This window comes from Rhinopithecus roxellana, chromosome 13 (genome assembly GCF_007565055.1).
Source record: "Rhinopithecus roxellana isolate Shanxi Qingling chromosome 13, ASM756505v1, whole genome shotgun sequence".
In the NCBI taxonomy this organism is placed as follows: domain Eukaryota; kingdom Metazoa; phylum Chordata; class Mammalia; order Primates; family Cercopithecidae; genus Rhinopithecus; species Rhinopithecus roxellana.
The window spans coordinates 132,872,966-132,891,379 of record NC_044561.1 but is presented as its reverse complement, the minus strand read 5'-3'; the positions used below and the strand labels follow the sequence as shown (position 1 = coordinate 132,891,379).

At 64.3% G+C, this 18,414-nt stretch overlaps 1 protein-coding gene across 2 annotated transcripts in view; it reads left to right on the top strand.

The window, feature by feature from the left end:
• The window catches only part of PFKL (phosphofructokinase, liver type), a 28,044-nt gene extending 9,919 nt beyond the window's left edge, over positions 1–18,125 (top strand). Inside the window, exons 3-22 of one of the 2 annotated variants that reach the window (XM_030914706.1) lie at positions 1,498–1,575; positions 2,605–2,794; positions 3,428–3,593; positions 4,090–4,134; positions 4,366–4,474; positions 6,688–6,783; positions 6,881–6,973; positions 8,966–9,091; positions 9,873–9,937; positions 10,606–10,669; positions 12,572–12,718; positions 12,976–13,046; positions 13,802–13,889; positions 14,555–14,707; positions 15,286–15,450; positions 15,646–15,707; positions 15,921–16,032; positions 16,706–16,805; positions 16,904–17,009; positions 17,474–18,125. In XM_030914706.1, coding sequence (XP_030770566.1) covers positions 1,498–1,575; positions 2,605–2,794; positions 3,428–3,593; positions 4,090–4,134; positions 4,366–4,474; positions 6,688–6,783; positions 6,881–6,973; positions 8,966–9,091; positions 9,873–9,937; positions 10,606–10,669; positions 12,572–12,718; positions 12,976–13,046; positions 13,802–13,889; positions 14,555–14,707; positions 15,286–15,450; positions 15,646–15,707; positions 15,921–16,032; positions 16,706–16,805; positions 16,904–17,009; positions 17,474–17,621 — 2,184 coding nt within the window. In that variant the 3' untranslated portion in view covers positions 17,622–18,125. The remainder of the gene's footprint in view (positions 1–1,497; positions 1,576–2,604; positions 2,795–3,427; positions 3,594–4,089; positions 4,135–4,365; positions 4,475–6,687; positions 6,784–6,880; positions 6,974–8,965; positions 9,092–9,872; positions 9,938–10,605; positions 10,670–12,571; positions 12,719–12,975; positions 13,047–13,801; positions 13,890–14,554; positions 14,708–15,285; positions 15,451–15,645; positions 15,708–15,920; positions 16,033–16,705; positions 16,806–16,903; positions 17,010–17,473) is intronic. The other variant, XM_030914707.1, reaches the window with a different exon arrangement.
• The last annotated feature ends 289 nt before the right edge of the window (positions 18,126–18,414 follow it).

The window sequence follows — 18,414 nt, the reverse complement described above, 5'->3', positions numbered from 1 at the left end:
CAAGGGTAAGAGGAGGTTGTGTCTGAGACTGATTCCAGCAGACCTGAACCACTGACCTTGTGGGGTCTCTGGGGACTGCTGGGCTGGCCACACCTGCCTGCCCCTCTGCCCAGGGGGGCAGGGGCCTGGCTGGCACCTGGGCTCTGTATTGGGTCCTGAGTTTTGCAGACAGATCTGTGTTTGGTGGCCTCCACTCAGGTGGGGCTGTGGGTTTGGAATCATTTTCCTGTTTTCCTTGTGCCTGGCTCAGAGCTGGTACAACCACAGGGGGCCAGGTTGGCCTGGCCTGAGCCAGAGGAAGTAGCTCCATGGTCCCTCAGATCAGCCCCACCTGTCCCCCAACCCAGCTGGTGGGAAAGGGAGGCTGTCAGGCTGCGAGCCCGCCATGGCCAGAGTGGGGATATTCGTGTGCCCCACATCGTGCACTGTCCCTTGACCCCCTGCCTGGTTGAGGCACTTGCCCTCCTGGCCCCCAGGGCCCTGACACCCGGTTGGGGAGGAGCGGAGGGAGGAGCAGAAGCCCAGAGCTGAGCCAGCATCAGCGCCGGCCGAGGAGTGGCTGCTTCACTGCTTCAGCTCATGGCCCGGAGAAGGCTGCTGATGCCGTGGAGGGACCGGGGGCTGCACGGAGGAGGCCGCCCTTCTCCTCTCCATACCCTTAGTGAAACACAGTCATGAGGCCCCTCCCCTCAAACAAGAAAGGGCTGGCCGTGCAACAGGAAACGGGCACGTGGCATGGAGGCTGTGCAGGTCCAATCTGGGAAACCCCAGGTAGAACCGCATGAGGGGCAGATCCATGGCACTGGATGGAAGGCCCAGTGTGGCCAGCGTGGCGGGACGCGGAGCCTGGAGCCCCTGCCTCGGGTGTTGCCGGCCCTATGGGCAATGGCCACTCGGGTCTGCTGGACCCAGGAGCCCCCTCAGGCGGGGACCTGCCTGAAACACGGGCGCATCCCTGTAGGGAGGTGTGTGTGTTCTCAGCTGCCCACTGTGGTGGGCAGATGGTAGCCCGGGCTTTTCACACAGTCGCCACACAGCAGGAGCACCCCGCTGGCCACATGCCCAGGAGGACTCCAGCAGGGACAGAAGGAGCCACACATAGCAGCCTCTGCGGTGTCGTTTCTAGGATGTTCAGAACAGGCAGACCTAGGATGCACCCTTAGGAGCTGGATGGCGGGCTCCGCTGGGACCTTCGGGGCGCTGAACTTGCCTGTGCGGATCCGGGTGGGGTGAGGGAGCTCAGACAGACCCCTGCACCAAAGCGCTCACCACAGGAGTCACGTCCTGGCACACATGGACTCACCAGCCGTGCAGAGGGTGTCGAGCCCCCTGTGGGGTACCCAGACCCCATTACCCTAGGCCCTGGGAGTGGTGGGGCCTCACAGTCAGCCCCCTGAGCCGGCTTTCTGCTGGTGGGGTGAAAGTCCCGCTCCCAGACCACATGCTGCCGGCCGCCATGGAGTCCTCTGTCTGATGCCTGCCCCGCTCTGATTTCAGGGTTACGAGGGCCTCGTGGAGGGAGGTGAGAACATCAAGCAGGCCAACTGGCTGAGCGTCTCCAACATCATCCAGCTGGTGAGGCCTAGGAACGCGGATGCGTGTGTGCACACGGACTCGCAGACAGAGGCAGACCTGCACACACAGACACACACAGAGAGACAGACGTGCACACAGACACACAGACATGCACAGACATGCACACACAGATGTGTACGCACACACACGCACAGACACACAGACATGCACACACACAGATGCGCGCACACACAGACCCGTGCACACACAGGCGTACACAGACACAGACGTGTGCGCACACATAGATGTGCACACACAGAGACACACAGACACTTGCACACATACAGACACATGCACACACACACACAGACGTGCACACACACAGATGCACACAGACATGGAAACAGACACAGGGATAGACACATGCAGACAAGTAAATACACAGATAGACATGTAGACACAGATGCACACACAGGTACACAGACACGGGAACATACAGACATATGTACTCAGAGTCACACACATGTGCCGCACCCCACGGGGCTCCGGTTCAGGCCGACCCTGTCATCTGCTGCCGTGGAGTTGCTGGGTCACAGGGTCCTGGGGTTGCCAGGGGCCAGGAGGGCCTGGAGATATGGCTGTGCTGGGTCCTGGGGGAGCCCTGGCTGAGGCTGGCTTTAAGGGGCTGCGTGAGCACACCTGGCGCTGCTGAGGCTGGTGCCCTGGAGGCCCCGGCCAGTTCCCTGAGTTGGTGCAGGGCCTGTGTGGGCACATGGGCACACACGTGTGTGGCGGCCTATGCATGTGAGTGTGTACTGTGCTTTCCGGTCTCCAAAGCCTTCCACTCTATTACCTTGGGGCTTCCCGAGCCCAGGGCCGGAGGGACATCGTCCTCCTCTTTGTCTATCCAAGGAGAAAGGCCCAGGGAGGTGGGACAACTTCAGGTTTCCAGAGACCCTGGGGCTTCTGCCTCTCACTCTGCGGGGTCCGCCAGTCCCCTTGCTGCCCAGTCCTGGGGTCCCTCCGATGATCCCCAGGGGCTGTCTGCCACTTGCCATGTCCCTGAAGTTTCTGGCCTCTTCTGTGCAGGGCGGCACTATCATTGGCAGCGCCCGCTGCAAGGCCTTTACCACCCGGGAGGGGCGCCGGGCAGCGGCCTACAACCTGGTCCAGCGTGGCATCACTAACCTGTGCGTCATCGGTGGGGACGGCAGCCTCACGGGTGCCAACATCTTCCGCAGCGAGTGGGGCAGCCTGCTGGAGGAGCTGGTGGCGGAAGGTGGGTCTATGCCCGGCGCACTAGAGGCCCTGGGGTTTTGTTTTGCTGCTGCTGCTGCCAGGCGTGGGAATGGGCAGTACAGAGGGAGGAGGGAGCCCTGGGTACCCCGAGGCAGATGAGGGGCTGTCTGGCCGCTGGCCAGGGAGGAGTGGCGCCCGCCAGCGCGAGCTGGGACGTCTCCCAGAGATGGAGGTCAGGGCTGAAGCCTCAGGGAGACGACCCGGGCAGTGCCTGGGGCTGGTGGAGGCCGGTGTGGCTCACCCTACGCTGCGTGGACAAGTCTCTGTGATTGATCCGAGGGAGATTCTGGACAGGTGTGGTCACAGTTTGCAGAAATAGAGTTAAAGTCGGGGTGACATTAAGACAGAGAGTCCCGACCGAGATGTGTGGAGGACCCTGAGGTGAGGCCGCTCTGCGAGGCACCCCAGAGGTCCCCCGTCTGCACTTTGCCCCAGCGGATCCAGCCGTGCTGCTGCAGGGTTCCGGATGGGAGGAGGCTGAACTTGGAACTCCGGGGCCCCTGCCAGGCTGCACGCCTGGGATGCGGGAGAACGGGTGGCAGGAGAGGGGTCTCTGGCCCTGTGGTGGGGCTAGTGGAGCCTCAGCCAGGCCCCCCCGCTGCTCCTGGCCCAGGTAAGATCTCAGAGACCATGGCCCAGACCTACTCACACCTGAACATCGCGGGCCTGGTGGGCTCCATCGATAACGACTTCTGCGGCACCGACATGACCATTGGCACGGACTCGGCCCTCCACCGCATCATGGAGGTCATCGATGCCATCACTACCACTGCCCAGAGGTGAGTGAGGCTGGCACCAGCTGCCAGCTCAGGGCCCCTCCTCCCCGCACGGTGGTGAGGTGGCCTCAGGGTGACGGCCGTCCGCAAGGGCAGTGGACTATGGTAGCCCCAGCCTCCAGGCCAGCTGCCCTCAGCCCCCAGCTCAGGGGATGCATCGCGGGTTCCACTCCCACTCTGCCAGGCTGCGGGGGGCCTTTGTGCAGCCCCTTCTGAGGGGCAGCTGCTTGCCCTGGGGTGTGATGCCCCCCAAAGGAAGTCCTGGGCTGGCCAGGCCTGGGCTCAGCAAATGACCCTCAGCCTTGGAGCAGATCAGTCGAAACCAGCCCAGAGGCTGGAAGGAGCCCAGGGTACCTTTCAGCTCAGAGCCTGGGCACGAGAAGGGGCTGTGCCCTGCCTGCCTCTCCATCCACCGGGTCCCTTGGGCACCCCCGCAGGGAATCGGGCTGGCAGGGCCGTGTGGCTGGCACTGATGCATCCTCCTGTTCCATCTCCGCAGCCACCAGAGGACCTTCGTGCTGGAGGTGATGGGCCGGCACTGCGGGTGAGGAGGGTCTTCCTGGCCTGCAGGGGTGGGCCGGGTGCTGCTGGGGACCACAGCGACAGGTGTGGCATATGTATTGCAGGGCTCAGTTAACACCATGGGTGTGAGAGAGCCGGGCGGGGGCCGGGAGAGACAGAGAAGCTGTGGCCCAGAGTCGGGCCTCCGGGGATGGTGAAGCTGCCCTCAATGACTGGGCGGGGGTCCTGAGCAGGCGGGCACTCACTCCTCCAGGTACCTGGCACTGGTATCTGCACTGGCCTCGGGGGCCGACTGGCTGTTCATCCCTGAGGCTCCGCCCGAGGACGGCTGGGAGAACTTCATGTGCGAGAGGCTGGGTGAGGTGAGTGCTGTCCAGCCTGCTGGGGGCCGCAGGTGTCCTGGGTACTGGGTAGTGCCCCTGGGGTTTTGGGACCAGCTTTGACCAACTCATGCATCACTCATGGGTTCAGCAGCAGCTGCAGTGCCCTTCGGGGCAAGACGCGCCAGGAGTGGGGGCTACGGGGCTGACCTCCGTGAGGCACCTGTGATCCTGCCCTCAGTGGGCAGGAGGCAGAGAGGGTCACGCAGGCCACCGCCGCCCCAGGCTCAGCTCCGTGGTCAGTGTGGGGAGCTCGGTGAGGCTGCTGCTTGGGGTGGGACGGCTGAGCCTGCGCCGGCGGGAGGTGGTTGGTTGTGAGGATGAGTGGCCCCAGCAAGGTCCAGACAGCAGGGCCCTGGGGGTGGCGAGGCCAGGAGCTGGGCCAGGTGGGGAGCAGGGCCTTCCCCTGAGGGCGGTCGGGGCCCAGGGGTGGGTTCTAGGCTGGAGAGATGTGTCTGAAAGTGGCTGTAGCCACAGTGGACAGGAGGTTCTGGAGACAGGAGAGGGTAGGGAGGCTGCTGGGAGGCCAAGACCTCCTCTGGGAGGGATGGGGGGCACCTGGCCGGGGAGAGGTGTGCCTGGAGTTGGGGTGCCTGGAGTGGGTGTGCCTGGAATGCTGCCCTCTGGTTCCCTTGGGGTGGAGTTGGGGGCTCTGGCCTAGAACAGGCTGACACTGCCCTGTGGACCCTGAGACCCCTCAACTAGGACAGGTCGGCCCCTTGGCGGGGCGGGGCTCAGTGGTGGACCAGAGGCAGGGGCCATTCAGGCTGTCCTCCGCTCACGCCCGACCGTGTAGGGCAAGCCCAGGGGCCCCGTGGCTCTAGCTCTGTCCTCTGTGCTCTGAGGCTGAGGCAGGATCACTGGAACCAGCCCTGGGGGCACAGGGTGGGTCTGGGGCTGACAGGGTATCCCTGTCCACATGTGAAGGTGGCAGCGTCACTCCCATCTGTGTGGACACTGGTTCCACCTCCGCGTGGCTCTACAGCACTGCCGAGGGCAGTGGGAGAGACCGTGGGTCATGACCTGGCTTCTGGAACCTTCCCCAGTGGAGCCCAGGGGCCGGGCGGAGATAGAACCCTACAGGCGAGGCTGGCCTGAGGTGCAGGTCCTGCGAGGGGCCTGCTCTCCTTGGGCAGGGACTCCACCCCGGGGGGCCCGGCTGCAGTGGCGACCTCGGTCTTAGCTCATGTCTGTGACTCAGGTTGGGCCCTCCTGGAAGTGGCCTGGATGCGAGGTCGGCCCACCTGGTTCCTTCTTGCTCTCTCGCTGAGAGCCTGTTTCCCCCTGTAACATGCAGGTTCCCGCCTTGCCCCTCACCCAGGGTGCACTGGGGCAGGGAGGGTGGCTCAGCTCTCCTGCTGTACCTGCAGCCCATCTTCCGGGTGTCTGACCTCACCTGCACTGGCGCCACCTCCTCCAGGGAGCCCTCCACTCCCACCGCACCCGGGCCCTGTCTGAGCTGCTCCCTCCCTGTTCCTGTCGGAGGCTCTGTGGCCTGTGGTAGGGCAAACATGGGGCTTGTGGCTCAGAATGAGTCCCACAAATGTTTGTTGGGTCATTGAAGTGGAGACTGGAAAGCCCTTTCACTTCCCAGAGAGCCGGGCCGTGGCCGGTGTGTGGTGCTGAGGCAGCAGCCTGAGGCTGGCAGAGGGGATGGTGTGTCCCATGTACACCAGCGTGGACCCACAGTGGCTTCAGGGTGCAGGGTGTCCGGGGAGCCCTGGCTGGTGGCAGCGACGTGAAGCCCCTGGTTTCAAGGATGAGCAGATGGAGGCTCACAGGAGTCACAAGCAGCCCAGGCTACCCCGGGCAGGCCCCTCTGCCCTGTGCCCCACGGAGCTGCAGCCCTGTGTGTGTTCCCACCTGGAAGGCTTCACCAGACACAAGGGCCCAGCCCCAGCTGTGTGTGTGCCGGACCCAGCCCCGAGGGTCCCCTTCCTCCCCTGCTGCCCTTCCCAGACTTTTGGGCAGAGTCCTCTTGTTCACCGCCTCCAGCAGGGCGGGGGTCCTAGTGGGCCCAGCTTGGTCTCTGCCCTGGCGCTCCAGGCCTGCTTTCCTCCTGTTGGGTGGGGGTTGTGCCCTCGCCCACGTGGGTTGGGGATGGTGGCCTCAGGGAGGGCTCCTGGCGCCTGGGGGCTGTGTCCGGGGCAGGTTTCCCCACCTGGCAGCTGAGCCCTGTCGTGTCTTTGATCCAGACTCGGAGCAGTGGGTCCCGACTGAACATCATCATTATCGCTGAGGGTGCCATCGACCGCGACGGGAAGCCCATCTCATCCAGCTACGTGAAGGATGTGCGTGTGGGCCTGGGGGTGGCCACTGGGCAGACCCCCTGCTCCTCGAGCCCATGTGGGCTGGGGCTCAGGGCTGGTCCTTCGCACTCTCCTCCAGCTGGTGGTTCAGAGGCTGGGCTTCGACACCCGTGTGACTGTGCTGGGCCACGTGCAGCGGGGAGGGACGCCCTCTGCCTTCGACCGAGTCCTGGTAAGTGGCCATCACCCTGCCCTGTGTACGTGCGTGGGTGAGCGTGGTCTGTGCGTGTGGGCAGTGTGCACGCGAGTGTGGCACATGCACTGTGTCCATGTGGCTGTGGGTGAGTCTGTGTCCATGTGGCTGTGGGTGAGTGTCCATGTCTGTGTAGTGGGGGTATGCATGGGGGATGTGTGGTTCTCGAGGGTGTGTCTGTGTCTGTGTCTGGTCCTCGTGGGTGTGTGTTTCAGTGTGTGTGGGTGTGTGTCAGTGTGGGTGTGTGGGGTGGGTGGCCCCTCAAGCTGTTGCTCCTCCTGGGGGAAACTGAGGCTTGACTTCTCTGTTCCCCTGCAGGTGTAGGGAACTCAGACCTGGGGACCATGGGAGGCGCCCCGCCAGCCTGTGTCTCCTGGCCGTTCTACCCCCCCACCCCCTGCCAGCCCCATGTGGCAGCAGTCAGGGCCACAGACCCTCCTGGTGGCCAGGGACAGGCTGGGAGAGGGGCTGTGTGGGCAGAGGGTGGTGCCCATGTTACCCGCGGCGTCACGGTCTGGGAGGTTGGTGCTGGGAGGGAGCATTCGGGGTCTGGCGTGGCCTCGCCATCCTTGGTCCTGATCACTGCTGGGTCTCACTTTGTCCTCTGCAAAATGGGAATCAAGTTGGTGCCAAATGGAATGGGTCTGAGGCCAGGAAGGCCCCGTGGAAGGCAAAACGCCTGTGTGTGAGGGTGGCCACCCTCTCAGGCAGGGCCACAGACTGCCAGGCAGGTGGGACTTGTGCTGAGGGAGACCAGATGGCTGCACCCAGCCCTGGGACTGCACCCGGCCCTGGGACTGCACCTGGCCCTGGGACTCCTGTGCTGAGCTGAGCCTTCCCAGGCAACCCACGGAGCTGGACGGGGGCCACTGTACAGAGGGGACGCTTCCTCAGAGAGGGGCCCCGCCGACCTAGCCAGGCAGCTGCTGTCCCCTCTGTGCGGCCTCAGGCTCACTCAGAAGAGCCTCTTGAGGGGCCTGGGACATCAGGGCAAGCCAGCCGCTGCTGCCGAGCCTGGGTGGCAGAAATGCTGCTGCCGTGACCGGGCCGGCCATGCGCTCCCAGCCTGCAGGCTGCAGGGTTTTCCACCCAGTGTCTTCGCTGCCCGATGCCAGCTCTGAAACAAAGGACAGCGGATCACCCGCAGCCCCAGCGGCTGTCACCCAGAGCATCAGCGTTTTTGTGCTCCCTGAGCCTGTATTCCCACTGGGTGTCACGAAGGCGACCGGGGAACCCAGCATGCGCCGTGGTAACCTGGACTTTCCAAGAGGCCTCAGCCTGCATGGGGGGCGTCTCCGAGGCTGATCCCTAAACGGCATCCCGGAGAGACTGCCGGGACTAAGGTGCCGCCTGTGCCTCACGTGCAAGATGAAGAAACCTGTGTGGATCTCGGAGGGCTGTCTGTGGCCCCGGGGGCCAGCTGCTGGGCTGCTACAGGGCCGGCCACTGGTGGTCATGGGACAGCCACGGCAACTGCAGGCCTGGCTTTCTTGTCACTGTGGCCAGTTCCCGGGGTGGGGCTGGGGCCTGCCTTTGCAGTGTGTCCCTAGGGGGCAGCTCCTGGATGTGTCCACTGCCCATCCCCTTGGCTGGCGCAGACACACACCAGGGAAGTCACGACATGAGGGCCTCCGTGGGAGGAACCACTGCAGCGGACGGGGCCCTGGGGACCTGGCCTGTGTGCCCAGCCATGACACTGAGTGACAGCGAGTGGGTTGCATCACGTGCCATCCTGTAGCCCACAGCGTAGGCTGGGCCTCCCGGCAGGGCAGTGAAGACACTGAAATGGTGTCCAGCATGCCGTTGTGAACGCTGGTCAGACACGTTTCCATCTCTAGTGCCACCTGTTCTGGAAGCTTCCGTCAGCGTGGGGGGCTCTGGAAGGTGGGGTTTGCGCATCTGCAGAGGATGGGCATGTGGCTTGGGGTAGAAGGACCAAGTGGGTGTGCCAGCCTGAACCCCTCCCCACAGAGCAGCAAGATGGGCATGGAGGCGGTGATGGCGCTGCTGGAGGCCACCCCTGACACGCCGGCCTGCGTGGTCAGCCTCTCGGGGAACCAGTCAGTGCGGCTGCCCCTCATGGAGTGCGTGCAGATGGTAAGCCCTGGGTCCCCCCATCAGAACCGTCTGGTCCCTCTCCCTAATCCCCACTCGCAGGCCCACTGCTCTCTGGGGATCTCAGCACCATAAGCACCGGAGGGCAGGGCCTCGTGGCTGGCCCAGGGCATCCCAGGGCTCCAGGGAGGGGAGGGGTGTGAGCACATCCCCGGGTGGGACGTGGGACCTGGGACGGTTCCCAAGAGGTGTGTTGGAGCTGCAGGGAGCCTGGTGAGCAGGGGAAGTCACAGGGGTCCTCGGCCACTGAGCTTCTGTGGGCAGTGGTGGGAGTTGGGGTTAGGATGGGATGGAGGAGGAGGGGCCGGTGATCAGAACAGAGCCCTGGGAGGAGCTTGGGCCATTGATGGGGGACATGGGTGGCTGGAGCAGGGACCCCGGGAGGGGAGGCGCGGGGAGCAGGGACCCCGGGAGCGGAGGTATGGGGAGGGCAGAGGCCAGGAGGCTGGGTGTGGGTGCTGGTCAAGCCCTGGCTCAGGGGTTTGGAGGCCTGCAACCAGGGCGGAGTGGCCCTGCCTGGAGCTGGGACTGCTGGGAGGAGAAGAGGGCAGCTGGGGGCAGGGTAGGGCCTCTTGGCCTCAACTAGCCCCAGAAGAGCTGGCCTTGGTGGTGACCACTGTTCCCAGGGAGAGGCTGCCAGGCCTGGGCCAGAGTCAGGAGATGCCGGCCAGATCTGCCCTCGTCGGTCCTACCGGATGGGGCAGTAGCCATGGGTGTTCTGGCCGGGCCCTCCACAGCCTGTGTTCTGTTTCTCTTCCTTAAGACCAAGGAAGTGCAGAAAGCCATGGATGATAAGAGGTTTGACGAGGCCATCCAGCTCCGTGGCGGGTAAGGCCCCTCAGCAGACCCCTGCGCTCTTACTTGGCTGGGTCCCGGTGCCAGGCAGCACGTGCTGTGGTGGTGCTGCGCACGCCTGGCCTGGGTCATCCTTCTGGGCACCGCGTCTGAAGATCGAGGGAGGAACGGGCCTGTGGGTGGTACAGGAGGCGGGCTGGGAGGTGTGGTGCTGCAGGAGACCCTGGGCGGCAGCGTGGGCAGGGCCCAGTGCACAGGGATCTGGGCATGGCGAGGGGATGGGAAGCTGTGGGCGCAAGCCCAGGACATGGGGTGGCCCCGTGGGTGCTGGGAAGGCTGGCAGATGTTGGGTGTGGGTGCCGCCCTCCTGCAGGTGTCCTGGTGGCCGGGTCAGGTTGGATTGGACGTCTGGTTTCCCATCCATGCCCCCACCTGCTACCAAGGTGGTCAACCTTCCCTTGAGCTGGATGCCGGCCACGGGCTTTGCTGCACGGGTGGTGCAGCCTCGTGTTGTGTTGGGGGATCCTGCACCATCTGTGGAAGGTGCCCTGCCTGGCACGTGTGGTGTCCGCTGCCTCATGGCTGTGCTGCCATCAGGCCGTGTGCCTGTGACCAACCTCCTGGGCTCTGTCACGGCGGTGCTGTGGCTGTACGCTGCAGGGCTGCAGGGCTATGCATGGCGTGACTCGAATCCTTTCCAGGAGCTTCGAGAACAACTGGAACATTTACAAGCTCCTCGCCCACCAGAAGCCCCCCAAGGAGAAGGTAAGGCAGGGACTGGCACCCACAGGGGGAGGAACGGGCTGTGTTATTCTGCAGCCTCTTCACGCTGGCCCCTGCGGCTGGGCCTGCCTGCCCCTGCCTTCCCTCTTGCTGGGGCCCGAGCTGGGAGCTGGGAGGGTGGGCTCGGCCTCTGTCTAGGCTCAGGCACCACTGTGGCTGGCAGGTCCCTGCTGCTGGGACCCCGGCTGCAGGGCTGGCTGTTGCTTCTCAATGGTTGATGGAAATGAAGTCAGGCCCACAGGCTTAAGTCAGGAGAGGAGGAGCCATTGTGTAGAAAATGTCCCCAGCGGCCAGGCATCGTGGCTCACACCTGTAATCCCAGCACTTTGGGAGCCTGAGGTGGCCGGATCGCCTGAGGTCAGGACTTCGAGACCAGTGTGGCCAACACGGCAAAACTCTGTCACTACTAAAAATACAAAAATTAGCTGGGTGTGGTGGTGGCACACGCCTATAATCCCAGCTACTCAGGGGGCTGAGGCAGGAGAATCACTTGAACCCGGGAGGCAGAGGGTGCAGTGAGCCGAGATCGTGCCATTGTACTCCAGCCCGGGCAATAAGAGTGAAACTCTGGGCCGGGCACGGTGGCTCAAGCCTGTAATCCCAGCACTTTGGGAGGCCGAGACGGGCGGATCACGAGGTCAGGAGATCGAGACCATCCTGGCTAATACGGTGAAACCCCGTCTCTACTAAAAAATACAAAAAACTAGCCGGGCGACGAGGCGGGCGCCTGTAGTCCCAGCTACTTGGGAGGCGGAGGCAGGAGAATGGCGTGAACCCGGGAGGCGGAGCTTGCAGTGAGCTGAGAGCCGGCCACTGCACTCCAGCCTGGGCGGCAGAGCAAGACTCCGTCTCAAAAAAAAAAAAAAAAAAAAAGAGTGAAACTCTGAACATAAAAAGAAAATGTCCCCAAACAGCTGAAAACTTCAGGAAATGGGATCTCTCCAAAATAAGGATGAAATGGCTTGTTTCTCAAATCCTGGGGGACAACGAGGGTCCCGTAGAGAGTCATGGTCAGTGAGGTCCTGGCTCCCAAGCCCCTTGAGCCACAGCTGGAGCTGCAGGCCGGGGTGGACAGCGTGGCCCAGCCTGGGTCTCGTCCTCCCATCCGTGGTCATCTTTGGGTGTCCCTGCTGCTCCAGCCTCCTGCTTATCCCCACAGCTAGTCAATGGGCTGCACCCTCTGAGGTGGGGCAACGTGGTCTCCATGAACCACCCAGAACCTGGCTGGGGCGTGACTGACTTTGTGGGCAGCAGGGCTGGCTCATACCAGGACCCGGTGGGGCTATGTGGCTACGGAGCCCTTGGGTGTGGCTGCTGCCAAGTCAGGTGTGCCACACGCGACAGGTGCACGCCAAGTTCAGAGTCTCAGCACAGGGGCTGGAGGGAGGTGGTGGCAGCTGTCACTGGATTCACATGGACATAGTGGGGTTTTGCTCTATCAGGTGAAATTAACTGTCGTCCTAATGGGACTGTCTCCATGTCTTTGTCCCCTTCCCTAACGTGGCTACTAGGAAACAGGATAGTCAGGGCCCCTACCTTCCTCGTGGCTGTGCCCTCTACCTCTCCCCCCACTGCTGGCCCCTTGTGTGGGCACTGACCTGTGCTCCTGTCCCCAGGCCTGGCTTCACAATGGTGCTCGCCCCCTCTGCCTCCTCTGCTGCCTGTGTGCCAGGCTTGCACCGTGTCTCTTTTGGTCTTCACCAGAATCTTCTGGAATTAGAACAGATACCGTATTCCCAGGGCAGTCGGTGTGCTGGGCAGTGTCCAGGCTGGTGGCAGGGCCTGGCCCCTTTTTCCAGAAACTGCCAGCCTGCTGACCTCCTGTGCAGGTTGGAGGTCCCCTCCCTGGCCGTGCCTCATGCTTGTCTCCCCTTCTCTCTGAAGTCTAACTTCTCCCTGGCCATCCTGAATGTGGGGGCCCCAGCGGCTGGCATGAATGCGGCCGTGCGCTCGGCGGTGCGGACCGGCATCTCCCAGGGCCACACGGTGTACGTCGTGCACGATGGCTTTGAAGGCCTAGCCAAGGGTCAGGTGGGTCCGGCTGGGGCAAACAAGTGAGGACTTGGGCCTTCTGTGTGCAGACTTGGGGCGTCTCCTGTGGAGGGCCGGCTGCTAGAGGTGGAGGCCGAGGCCTGGGTCCATGTGTCGGTGCCCACCCAGGCCTGGGTACTCAGCTCTGCCTGCAGCATGATCCCCAGCACTGGCTGGCCCCCGGGCACAGGCCCACCCCTGGGGGGAACTGGCCAGAGGCTCAGACTGGCCCCTGAAGCTGCATCTCCTCCTGACAGGTGCAAGAAGTAGGCTGGCACAACGTGGCCGGCTGGTTGGGGCGTGGTGGTTCCATGCTGGGGACTAAGAGGTGAGCTGCCTGCTGTGGGTACCTGGGGGCAGGAGGGCCAAGGCGCAGTCTCCAGGCCCTGCAGGTGGGGGCGGCAAGGGGAACCCAGCCCAGGGCCCTGGGCTCGGCCCCTCTTCCGGCTGGTGATCTGTGCAGAGCAGGCTTCACGCCTCCTGCCTGGGGCTTCCTGGCCTGAGCTCAGCTGTGTAGGGCAGGCTGCTCTGGCAGCCCCATGCCCACGGTGGGCTCTCCGTGGCAAGGAAGCTGGCCCAGTGTCTGTCACTGCCTGGCCAGGCCAGGCAGCCTGAACTGTCACCACTCTGGTTGTGGCTATGGGCCTGTCTGATGGCTTTTGTCCCAGGGCCTGAGACCCTTCTGTGGGCATGGGGAGGGCACAGTCACCCTGTGCGCTACAGGGGAAGTTCCTGAGTCCCAAGCCACTGAATAGCTGCAAGGGCCGGAGGAGGCATCCCCTCCTGCTGCTGAGTGTTGGGCGAGAAAGCCTCGGGCGGGAAGGGGTGCCCCTGGGGAGCCCAGGGGGGTGGGGGGTTCACTTGGTTGCCTGGCCCATGCCTGGTGATGCTGCGTGGTGCCCAGGCGGCTCACGCTGGGCCTGTGTGCCCCTCTCCATGTGAAACCACGGCGTCACATCCAGGGTGTTGCAGGGACTGCTGACTGGCTCGGGGGGCGGCCAAGGCAATGCCTTTCTGTGATCAGATGCAATCTGGACAGGCACCCCAGGCGCCGCATGTTCACACGGATGTGTCTCACTGCAGGACCCTGCCCAAGGGCCAGCTGGAGTCCATCGTGGAGAACATCCGCATCTATGGTATCCATGCCCTGCTGGTGGTCGGCGGCTTTGAGGTGAGGGCTGCCTGCGGATGAAAAAGCCCCGGGACACAGGAGACCCGAGGTGTCCCCCCGCTGAGGGGCCCGTCCGGAAAACCTGTGTGCCGGCTGGGGTGACGCAGGGGCCAAGAGGATCAGGGTTTTAAGTGTGGTGTGTGGGCTCGGGAGGGTTCTTTACTTTCTCCAGAAAGCTTCCCAAGGTTCCAGTTAACCCCGGTGCTGGGGAGGGGCAGGGGAGGAAGGGGACTTGGAAGCAGGAGGACGAGGAATAAGGGAGGCGGAGGAGGCAGAAGTGCAGGTGCGGGATGGCACCGCTTACGTGGTGTCCTGGCACTGGGCAAGCTGTCACTAAATAATAAAAGAATGACAGCCCTTCCCCCTTGCCGTCCAAAGCCAAGCCCCACTGTAGGCTTCATGGAGTGGATCTGGGGTCAGAGTGGGTTGGAAGGGCCTCCTGACCCTCGTTAGAGTCCAGTTTCCCTGGGAGGCGTCCTGAGATGACACCAGGCTGACTGCCTGGCCCAGCCCCAGGGGATTGAGCAGGTGGGTCCTGGAGTCCAGCACGGGGCACGTGACAGGTCAGCAGGGTGCAGGGCTGGGCGGCCGCCGGCAGAGCCTGTCCCTGGCCCACCCTGGCCTCGGTGCTGCCCTTGACCTGCCCCCTGTCCCTATTGCTGCAGGCCTATGAAGGGGTGCTGCAGCTGGTGGAGGCTCGCGGGCGCTACGAGGAGCTCTGCATCGTCATGTGCGTCATCCCAGCCACCATCAGCAACAACGTCCCTGGCACCGATTTCAGCCTGGGCTCTGACACTGCCGTAAACGCTGCCATGGAGGTACGGGGCTCCTGGACCCCTGCCTGCCATGCCCAGGCCCTTGTGGGGTGGGGCTGAGCCTACGGAGGCTGCTGGAGGGGACAGGGCGCAGTGAGCACCCGGGAGGGCTGCCAGGGTTGGGGTTGGTGGGGCACAGGCCCGGGTGAAGGGGCTCAGCTCCCTGCCATAGCCACTTCCAGGGCCAGGGCCCTGTGTTGTTCCTCGCGACTGATGAGCTCAGATGGGGAGACCGAGGCGGGAGTGTCCCTGCCCCAGTGCTGGGTAGCCTAAGAGCAGTGCCTGGCCTCTGTCCATGGGGCTGGGGACACCCCTGCCTGCTCAGAGAGAGTGTGTGTGCAGGCTGCCGTTCCCTGTGCCCTGAGGGTGGGGTCACCTGGTTGAGAACCCCCGGTCCTGTGGGGCCCAGGTGGGAGGCGGGCCCAAGCCTGGTGCTGCTGACTCTGGGTGCATCAGCCCCAGGCTGGCTCTGGAGACACAGGGCTCCCGGCAGGGTAGCCATGCCCATGGCCTGCAGGGAAGGGTGGGCACGTGGAGGACCCCTGACCCCCCTTGGCCCCCTGACCCCCCTTGGCCCCCAGAGCTGTGACCGCATCAAACAGTCCGCCTCGGGGACCAAGCGCCGTGTGTTCATCGTGGAGACCATGGGGGGTTACTGTGGCTACCTGGCCACCGTGACTGGCATCGCTGTGGGGGCCGACGCCGCCTACGTCTTTGAGGACCCTTTCAATATCCATGACTTAAAGGTGAGCCCAGCTTGGCCCCTGCTGCAACAGACTCGCCGGCACGCCAGTCTGGGCCCCAGACACTCAGGCCGGCCAGTGCAGGGCAGGGCCCGGGCAGGCGGGACTCATAGGCCAGTGCTCCTGCTGGCCCTGGGTCGCTGGTCAGCCTGGAATTCCCTCCCCACAGTCCTCTGGCTCATCCGGCCCCTCCCGCAGGTCAACGTGGAGCACATGACGGAGAAGATGAAGACAGACATTCAGAGGGGCCTGGTGCTGCGGTGAGGCTGCCGTGGGTCCCTGGCCACTAGGGGCAGGGCTGCTGAGGAGTGGCTGGGCAGGAGAAAGCAGGAGGGGTCCTTGGAGAGTGTGGGCAAGGGCGGCTTTCCTGGGAGCTGGCACTCCCTCTCCCAGGCCTGGCCCAGCGGGGACTCAGGATTTGGGGGAGACCTGAACTCGTTCCCCGCTGACTCAGGCCCTGCTGTTCTTCTCAGGAACGAGAAGTGCCATGACTACTACACCACGGAGTTCCTGTACAACCTGTACTCATCAGAGGGCAAGGGCGTCTTCGACTGCAGGACCAACGTCCTGGGCCACCTGCAGCAGGTGTGAGGCAGGAGTGAGGCTCTGAGAGGCCTGTCCCTCTTCCCTGCCACCATCTGTCCCCGGGCCCAGGGGTCCCAGCCCTCACAGGCACTCCTGGCAGGCCCTCGGGCACGTGTGCCCTTTCCCGGTGAGGGGACCGAGGCCCGTATCTGGGTGAGGTCTCATTCCAAGAAGGGGTGGGGCTGGGGCCGGGGCCAGGACATTCACATGCTGAGCCCAGCCCCCCACCCCGGCCGGGCCTCCTGCGGCCACGTCCGCCGAGACCCTCACCTAGATCCCGGCATGCTCCCTGCCCTCTGGTGGCCCTGCAGGAAGCCTGTGTCCTGGGGTTTTCTGAGCCAGGGAGAGGGAGTCAGAGTGGCTGGGGATGGGGCCCAAGGTGGGGCCACTGGCTGCCAATGCAGGAGCCCAGGGGTCATTTGACTTGGCCAGGGGGCAGCCGACTGCGGCCTCGGGAGGCAGCTTCTGGCCTGGACTTGGAGCTGGAGAGAGCAGGCAGGGTCCTTGATGCGGGAACAGACAGGAATTGTGCAGGGGTTGGAAGGAATGGGTGTTCAGAAGCTGCCTGGGAGGCTCCCCGTGGGGACCCTGTCTGCACTGGGGTTGGGCCTCCCCTCTCCTTGGCCCAGGCAGCCCAGGGCAGCTCCAGGAACCGGGCCTTGCTTGTTTCCAGGGTGGCGCTCCAACCCCCTTTGACCGGAACTACGGGACCAAGCTGGGGGTGAAGGCCATGCTTTGGTTGTCGGAGAAGCTGCGTGAGGTTTACCGCAAGGGTAGGTGGTGGGTGCGACGCAAGGCCTCACTTCGCCCTCCCCTGGCTCCCTGGGGCAGGGCCCGGCCTTGGAGGGCTGCCACGTGCCTCTGTTTGCAGGACGGGTGTTTGCCAATGCCCCAGACTCGGCCTGTGTGATTGGCCTGAAGAAGAAGGCAGTGGCCTTCAGCCCCGTCACTGAGCTCAAGAAAGACACTGATTTCGAGTGAGTTCCACTGAAGCCTCGTGGAGGCGGGTGGGGCTGAGGGGTGGCCCAGACTGTCCCCAAGGCAGGTGTGCCAGGCACTGCCCCGCTCACACCCTGACCCCACAAGGCCTCCTGGGCCCCCATGCCCCGGTCCCCACCAGGCCATGGGGAGCAGGGACCATGCCCAAGGCTTCAGAGCGTGACACTGGGCAATCCTTTTGGGTGGGCATGGGGGCACAGCGTGGGCAGCCAGGATTGGGCACGCCTGAGGGCGGCTGTGGCTGACTCTGTGCTGTGCCTCCGAGGGATGGGGACCCCAGACCCGTCCCAGAGGCCGCAGGGCTCCATGGATGTTGGGATGTTCAGAGGGAGGGGCATGCACAGGCCGCAGGGTCGGGGGGTGCGGGGAGTTGGGGGCGTGGCCTGAAGAGCTGCCCTGAGCCCTGACTCCCCATCATCTTCCCCATCCCCGCCCTGCACAGGCACCGCATGCCGCGGGAGCAGTGGTGGCTGAGCCTGCGGCTCATGCTGAAGATGCTGGCGCAGTACCGTATCAGCATGGCCGCCTACGTGTCAGGGGAGCTGGAGCACGTGACCCGTCGCACCCTGAGCATGGACAAGGGCTTCTGAGGCCATGCCCATGCCCCTCCCCAGCCCCCACCCATGCCAGCTGCAGTGCCAGGGCTCAGATGGGGCCTGGGCTGTTGTGTCTGGAGCCTGCAGGCAGGTGGGGGCTGTGTCCCTGCTCAGCCCAGCCCTTGCCTCTATCCCTGGCCACCCGCCAGGCCTCCCTGGGGCTGGTCTTGAGACCAGCCTGCCAGGCCCTGCAGCAGGAGGACAGAGCGTCCTGGGGCATCCACCTTCCTGCCCAGGGGACGTGGGGCTGTCGGTGTTTGCAGGCCGATGTCCCCTGGCTTTGGCGCCCCATGGGCCCCAGCCTCTCCCCACTCTGGGCTCACTCACAAGGGCCAGCCCTCGCCCTACCCGGCCTGTAGGCTGCCGGTGCCTGGGTTGTGTTGAGAGGGGCATGCCCTTGGCCCTGCCTCACTGTGACCTGCTCCTGCCCACGTGCAGCACCTGTCACCTTTTCTAGAAATAAAATCACCCTGACCGTGGGGTGCATCGGTCTCTGGAGAGCACAGCCTGCGGAACTCTTGGAGGGAGAGGAGCGGCACCACATGGCCAGCCCAGTGGGCAGCGGCCTCCAGGGGTGGAGGGCCCTCTGGCCAGTGCCTGGGCCAGGCCAAAGGGACATGTGCCCTGGGAGGCCACAGGCGCTCTCCAGGACTCCCTGGGGGCCACCAGGGTGACCTGAGCCCCCTCCTGGTCCTACCCTGGGGGCAGAAGGGTACAGTCTCACTCCTCTGTCTCCCCAACCTCAGCCTGAGTGGGGGTCTCCAACCTGCAGGCTGGTGGCTGGCTT